At 50.7% G+C, this 7500-nt stretch overlaps 1 protein-coding gene across 2 annotated transcripts in view; it reads right to left on the bottom strand.

Moving 5' to 3' along the window:
- Nucleotides 1–6186: 6186 nt before the first annotated feature.
- plekhg6 (pleckstrin homology domain containing, family G (with RhoGef domain) member 6) overlaps nucleotides 6187–7500 on the bottom strand; it is a 34508-nt gene continuing 33194 nt past the window's right edge. Inside the window, exons 14-15 of one of the 2 annotated variants that reach the window (XM_033981564.2) lie at nucleotides 7455–7500; nucleotides 6187–7305 (exon numbers count right to left, since the gene is read on the bottom strand). The exon at nucleotides 7455–7500 is cut by the window's right edge and continues 1447 nt beyond it. In XM_033981564.2, coding sequence (XP_033837455.1) covers nucleotides 7122–7305; nucleotides 7455–7500 — 230 coding nt within the window. In that variant the 3' untranslated portion in view covers nucleotides 6187–7121. The remainder of the gene's footprint in view (nucleotides 7306–7454) is intronic. The other variant, XM_055228120.1, reaches the window with a different exon arrangement.

Genomic DNA, 7500 nt, shown 5'->3' with positions numbered 1-7500 from the left:
TGAGCCGTGCCCCCACCAGTCTCTTTAACAGGAGCTCCAGGTCTGTGCAGCCTGAGCCGGCCATCTGGTTCCTCCGGGTGAGCCACACGCTCATCTTAGCCTGGCCTAGGATAAAATTGACTAAAACAACAGTTCTACGATTGGCCACAGAAAATTTGGGTCCAAACACAAAGAGTTCCCGGGTGAGTGTTTGTCCCAGAGTCTGCAACCAGCGTCCCAGGAGACTGAGGAGGGGGGCCAGCCGAGGACAAGACAACCACAGATGTTCAAGTGTCTCTTCTTCTTGGCAGAAGGCACAGTGTCTGTCTGATCTTGGGTCAAAGTGGGCCACATGTCTGTTTGTAGCCACGGCCCCATGCACCACCCGCCACTGAAGATCCGCACAGCGTTTCTCCACAGGAGGGTGGTACAGGGACCTCCAGCAGCCTCGTGGAGAAGAACCCGGGGCCAACACAACTGACCACCTGGACTCTGGGACACCAAACAGCTCGGCTCTGTGGAGGACTTTGATGCATAAAGTATGGAGGTCCTTCTTCTTTACTGCAGACATCTCTGGGAGGACAGGGGAGTCAAACGATAGCAAGCCTCCATTGTTGTTCTGTGGTCCTCCAGCGGCCCGCACACACAGCGAAGGAAAGGGTCCTGTCTGGACGGGTGGAGATTGTCCATAGAGCCCCAGTATCTCTCTGAAGTGCACAGGGAGTCCATGCTGCACCTCCCACAGCAGCTTCTGCAGCACACGCTCAGACCTCACCCCGGTCTCCCGGCTCAGCTGGGCTGCACTCTTCCAGCCTCGCTCAGTCCTCAAGTTCATCAGCTTGGTGATCCCTGCAGCCACAAATGCCTGTCTCATGTGGGTAGAGTCCAGCAGGCCGCTCCTCACCACAGGGTTAAAAAACAGTGGCTCTTGCCCCACGCGTCCATATGGCTCCTCCCTGGAGCACTCCAGCACCGAGCTCCAGGCCTTCAGCACACACTGGTAAAACCTTGATGTCCCCGATAAGTCTGCTGCCTTCAGGTCCAAGAGGAACAGGTGCTTATCATAACACAGTCCTCCCACTCGGCGCAGCAGGACAGCTGCCGTCTCTGTCCACAGTTGTTGGGGGCCATAGAGGAAGCGTTTGGCTGTCCACAGACGGAGTGCCGCCAGTCTACTGGAGATGTCCACTAACCCCTGTCCTCCCTCCTCCACAGGTAAGTACAGCACTGCAGCCTTCAGCCAATGATAGCCACCCCAGAAAAAGTCCACCAACCTCTTCTGAATATCTGCCACCACAGAGTCCGGAGGCTGTAAGATGGTAAAACGGTGCCACAGACAGGAGGCAGCCAGAGTGTTGGCCACCAGGGCTCTCCCCCTGTAAGACAGCTGGGGCTGGACCCAGGCCCATCGAGACAATCGGGCACTCACCTTTTCCACAAGACCATCCCAGTTCTTTGTCCGAAACTGCTCGCTCCCCAGAAACACGCCCAGACACTTGAACCCCTCAATGCTCCACTGCAGCCCCCCGGGAAGGACGGGCCTCGCCTGGTGCTCCCATTGTCCCAGGAGGTAGGCCTCAGACTTTGACCAGTTTACCTGTGCGGATGAGGCGCGCTCATAGAGGGACAGACTTTGCTGCACTGTCTCCACGTCCTCCTGCCCTGAGATGATCACAGTAATGTCATCTGCATAGGCCGACAGGCAGAGGGGCTGTGAGGCCTGCTCCAATCTGAGGCCCCTCAATCCTCTGCCGAGCTTCCGGAGCAGTGGCTCTATGGCCAGAACATAGAGCATCCCTGACAGAGGACAACCTTGCCTGATGCCCCTCTTCACCTCGACCGGCCGGCTGAGTCCTCCCCCCACCCTTAGCAACACTGTGGCTCCTTCGTATAGAGTCTCCATCCAGCTGATGAACTTTGTGGGAAACCCAAACGCACCCATAGTCTTGAACAGATAGTTATGGTCTACCCGATCAAATGCCTTTTGCTGGTCGATTGACAGGAGACCGACATTCAAGTCCTTTGTTTTTCTGATGTCTATAATGTCCCGGATGAGAAAAACATTGTCCATAATAGTCCGTCCAGGGATGCAGTATGTCTGTGTTGGTAAAATTATACTGTCCAAGCACTCCTTTAGTCTGTTAGAGAAGACTTTAGCAATTATTTTATAATCTGTACAAAGCAGGGACACTGGCCTCCAGTTTTTCAGCAGAGTCAGGTCACCCTTCTTTGGCAACAGTGCCAGGACCGCTCTAGTGCAGCTGCGTGGAAGCCGACCCAAATCCAGGGCTGAAGTGAAGATGGCATGTACATCCTCCCCCAGCACCGACCAGAACCTCTTGTAGAACTCTGGAGGCAGACCGTCGATCCCAGGGGCTCGGCCACAACTGAGCTGCTGCACTGCAGAGTTCATCTCCTCCTGAGTAACCGGAGAGGCCAGAGCTGCTGCCTCAGAGTCCTCCAGCTCAGGCAACCCCTCCATCATCTGCCCCCGACTCTCCTCGTCACATTCACCGGCCCCAAACAGTTTACTGTAGAAAGTAATGGCCTCCTCTCGCATCAGTGACGGGTCAGAAGTGATCTCCCCGTTAGCCAATTTGAGGTGCATTAGACTATTTGATGCACTACTTTTCTTTTCTAAATTAAAAAAGTAGCGTGTGGGTGCGTCGATCTCATGCAGTCTAATAACCTTCGCCTTGACTAGCGCCCCTTTTGCTCTCTCACTCATAAATGACCTAAGAGCACCCTTCCTATTTGCCCACGTGCTTCTACTCCCTGTTCCCCTGATCAGTCCCTCCTCTATGAGGGCTACTTCCTTCTCTAACTGCTCCAGCTCTTCCCTCTCTGAACGATGTGAATGTGACATGTACTGTTGGACGAATAGTTTGATTTGGGTCTTCCCCACCTCCCACCACTTGAGCATGTTCTCAAAGTCTGCCTTCCTGCACCTCCACTGTTCCCAGAACTCCCCGAAGGCCTGGATGAACCCCCTGTCCTGCAGAAGTCTTACATTCAGGCGCCAGTAGGGGCAGCGTGGAGCACATGCTGGTAGAGTGCACTCCATTGTGGCCAAATGGTGATCTGAAAAACCAATAGGTATTATTTGGGCTCTTTTGAGATGGGTCTTGTGCGATTGGTTGATGTAGATTCTGTCCAGACGAGCTGCGCTCACACTGCCCCCACTGGCGCGGACCCATGTGTACTGGCGTCCCATAGGGTGGCACTGCCTCCATGTGTCCATGAGGTCATTCTCCCTCAGTACACTCGCCAACAGAGCTGCTGTATTTGGGTGGGGCTCTACCGTGTTCCTGTCGTGAGTGTGAGTCGTGCAGTTCCAGTCCCCTCCCACCACTATCACAGAGTCACTGTTAAACGTTTTGAGCTGCCTGTTAAGAGTGTGCACTAGCTGTGTGCGGCTCACAGGTGAGGTGTGTGCATAGATGTTTATGAACACAAAGTGTCTATCCTTAATAGTCCCCTGCACCACCTGCAGCCTGCCTCCCTCTACCTCCAGGTGAGTGGCATTACCCAGCCTCACCCCCTCAGACACCAGTACTGCTACTCCAGCACTCACATTAGTCCCATGGCTCATAAAAATTGGCCCTGACCAAGCCCTGCTCCAGTCTGTCTCATTGTCTCCTGTGCTGTGTGTCTCCTGTAGGAATAACACATCAATATGTTTAAGTTTAACCATTTCAACCACCGCTGCTTGCCTTTCTCTGTCCCTGCCCCCATTAATGTTCAGGGACCCTATCTTGAGGCTCTCCATAGGAAAATAGAAAGGAAAATAGAAAACAGTAAAAAGATGCAAGCTGAGAAAAAAAACACCAAAGTGCACCTCCCATTATTTCAGTTTACTGGTCCCTGCTCCTTTCCTGCCCTTACTGAGCTTTGCTAAAAGCTTTGCCAGTCTATACCTTTTCTTTTGACTTAACTGTTTGATACCAACCTGCCTTTTCAATTTCCTGACTGAGTTGATGAAGCCATCAACATCGGGGAAGAAGTCTTGTACATTAACTGCTTTGTTTCCATAAGTGACATCCAGGAACTCATTAATATCTTTAATAGAGTAAGGAGCAGGTTCATCTGGCCCCGCCTCCTGAGACATATCTGAGAACTGTGACAGTGTGTCCTCCTCATCCCTGTCCTCTCCGTCCTCACACTGCTCACTGTCCTCTCCCGCTACGTCCCTGTCCTCTGCGCCCCTGTCCTCTGCGCCCCTGTCCTCTGCGCCCCTGTCCTCTGCGCCCCTGTCCTCTGCGCCCCTGTCCTCTGCGCCCCTGTCCTCTGCGCCCCTGTCCTCTGCGCCCCTGTCCTCCGCGCTCTCAGTGTTCTGTGACGGGGCCGGGGCAGTGGTTACACTTTCTCCCAGCATGTCCGTCTCCTCCTGCTGTGGCTCACTCTGCATCTCTGCCTCAGTCTGATCATCTGTTGCTCTGGAGGGCCCTGGTTGCTCCTCCACTGTCTCGGGAGTGGCACCGGGTGTATGGGCTCTCGGTGCGCCCGCCTCCCGCTCGGCCTCCCCGCCCCGTGGCTCTCGGTGGGGGCATGACGCGCGCTTGTGCCCTACATCTCCACACTCAAAACACTTCATGCTCCCTGAGCTCACATATAAAGTGTAGTGTCTGTTTTCAAACTTAACAGCAAAAGACAGCTCAAGTGCACCGCTCGGATCATTTAAATACATGAAGCACTGGCGTCTGAGCGACTGTACGTGCTGCAGACGGGCGTCTTTACAGCCCAGACGCACCGGCCTTAAACCACTGGATATTTTACCAAAGCGCACCAGCTCCCTCTCAATACACTCATTAGATATGAACGGTGGTACACCGGACACCGTCACCCTCACAGACGGCACAAACAGTGGAGACACCGACACGAACTCGTTCTCCAGCACCAGTCCGCTCTCTACGGCGTCATGAACGAAACGCGTTTCACGTAAAAACGCGACCACCGCCCTGTTCATACGTGAACCAAACACAATATTTTCATGGCCCACCTGCTCCCCCAGGGCCAACAGCACCTGCTCTACAGTGACCCGCGGGTCAGTCACTACTCTGACCCCGTGTTTGAGTGACAGGGCCTGCGCGCCCTCCTCCGGGAGGGACGCCATGCCCGACACCACCGGGCACAGGACACCGGGCACCGGACAACTCGCTCAAAGTTTAACACAAACCAACACAATAAAACCCCCTTACCTTCTACTGAAGAGTGACAGCAGATAGATGGAGAAAAGTGTCCACTCACACACGCAGTTCTCTTCCTCCTCAAACGCAAACCTGCCACACGCTCACACGCACACGTGCACCCAGCATGCAACAGGAGAGAGAGAGAAAGAGAGAGAGAGAGACACAGAGAGAGAGAGACACACACAGAGAGAGACAGAGAGAGAGACAGAGAGAGACACAGAGAGAGACAGAGAAAGAGACAGAGAAAGAGACAGAGGAAGAGAGACAGAGAAAGACACAGAGAGAGAGAGAGAGACAGAGAAAGAGACAGAGAGAGAGAGACAGAGAGAGAGAGACAGAGAGACACAGAGAGAGAGCCAGAGGGAGTGAGACAGAGAGAGAGACAGAGAGAGAGAGACAGAGGAAGAGAGACAGAGAAAGACACACAGAGAGAGAGAGAGACAGAGAAAGAGACAGAGAGAGAGAGACAGAGAGAGAGAGACAGAGAGACACAGAGAGAGAGACAGAGGGAGTGAGACAGAGAGAGAGACAGAGAGAGAGAGACAGAGAGACACAGAGAGAAAGAGATAGACACACAGAGAGAGAGAGAGAGAGAGAGAGACAGACAGTGAGAGAGACAGAGAGAGAGACAGAGGGAGTGAGACAGAGAGAGAGACAGAGAGAGAGAGAGAGACAGAAAGAGAGAGAAAAACAGACAGAGAAACTCTTGTGTCTGTAAATCAAGATCTGAACATTAATAACAGACAAATCAGGTCCTTCTTTCCCTGAGGTCGCTCCCGTTAGCGTTAGCAACAGGTTTGATTGACAGCGTTGCTATGCACCCGGTGGAAATGGGCGTTTCCTTGAACAGCTTCACTCTGGATTGGCTCTTTGGTTGCTATGATACTCGTGAGAACTCTGCTCCAAATTCACCGATATAATGACCAACCTCGATGAGCTTCATTTGGAGCTGAACGCTTCTTTACACAGTCTGTGTGTGAAATATATAAATAAAATCGCCAAACATTTGTTCTTCTTTAAAATACTGACAGGTCCAAATTGTCCATTTAATTAAAAAATACACATTTTTACATTTTACAGTTATTTTACAAATATTTTACACAGTTGCTGATAAATCTGATGCTATATTTCATATTTACAAGACATATTTGTCTGGATTATGATTTAGAAACACCAAGGGCAGAGAATCAAAAGTCACAAGTGTCAGTTTAAAAAGAAAAATAAAAAAATTCTGTAGATGAAAGCTTCTGTTGTCACACTTTTTCATAGTTTGTCCAGGGGTGCGACTTATACTCAGATGCGACTTATATGTGAAATATATGTTTTTTTTTCTTCATTATTATGCATTTTTTGGCTGGTGCGACTTTTGTATCTGTATTTAAAATAAAGTGCAGATACAAAACATTTATAGGACAGGCTTGTATATAAGTATTTCTTCAGCCTTTTCCTTTTGTTTTGGTTAAAAAATGCATTTATAAGTTGAAAATTATGTAAATTATTAAAAAAATACTAACCAAAAATAAAACAATCATCTTCGTCGTCATACTTAAGTGCAGTACTTTACTACTTTTACTTCGTTATGTTCCACCTCTGTGAACAGATGGAGTCTGGATTATACCTCCCTCATTTAAACGTCACACAAGTCATTTTTATTTTTGAATCATAGTTACCTGAACATCACTGACTCCATTTTGATTGTCAACCCTCAATGTGTCTGATCCATGGTTAAAGTCAAGGTAAACTTTATGTGTCCTCTGCATTTGACCCGTCCTTGAGGAGCAGCGGGTGTCAGAGAGCAGCGACCCGGGACCTGGGACCTGGGACCTGGGACCTGGGACCTGAGACCTGAGACCTGGGACCTGAGACCTGAGACCTGGGACCTTGCACCTTCTTGTTTTGGGGCGAGAGAGCTTAATGTTCCATAGTTTGTTCCATCTTGAACCTGGGCAGTGTTCAGACTTGACTACACTCCCCGTCCTCTTGCTCGGACATTTCTTCTTGTAGGTCCCAAAAGTGCAGGCTCTTGTTGATTCCCTCCATTAAACTCTCTCCTCCAGGCGTTAAATGATCCATCACCTCCTCATCATCAAAGCACCAGCCGGGCCAGTCCACGTTCACACCGTCTGAGAACATCGCGCTGAAACACAGAGAAACTTTAATACCTACATATACTTATACTTATACTTGTATTTAGTATTGTCCATGGTGAGATAATCAGATCATTGTGTGTAGTGTACTGTCTACATCATTCTTAAACCCCGCTCAGCTCCTCCTCCTCACACTGACCTGTTCCTCAGGTCGTCCTCGTCCCCGTCCACCAGCTGCTCTCTCC

This window comes from Periophthalmus magnuspinnatus, chromosome 16 (genome assembly GCF_009829125.3).
Source record: "Periophthalmus magnuspinnatus isolate fPerMag1 chromosome 16, fPerMag1.2.pri, whole genome shotgun sequence".
NCBI lineage: Eukaryota > Metazoa > Chordata > Actinopteri > Gobiiformes > Gobiidae > Periophthalmus > Periophthalmus magnuspinnatus.
The sequence above is the reverse complement of the archived record's forward strand: the minus strand, read 5'-3'. Positions and strand labels throughout refer to the sequence as shown.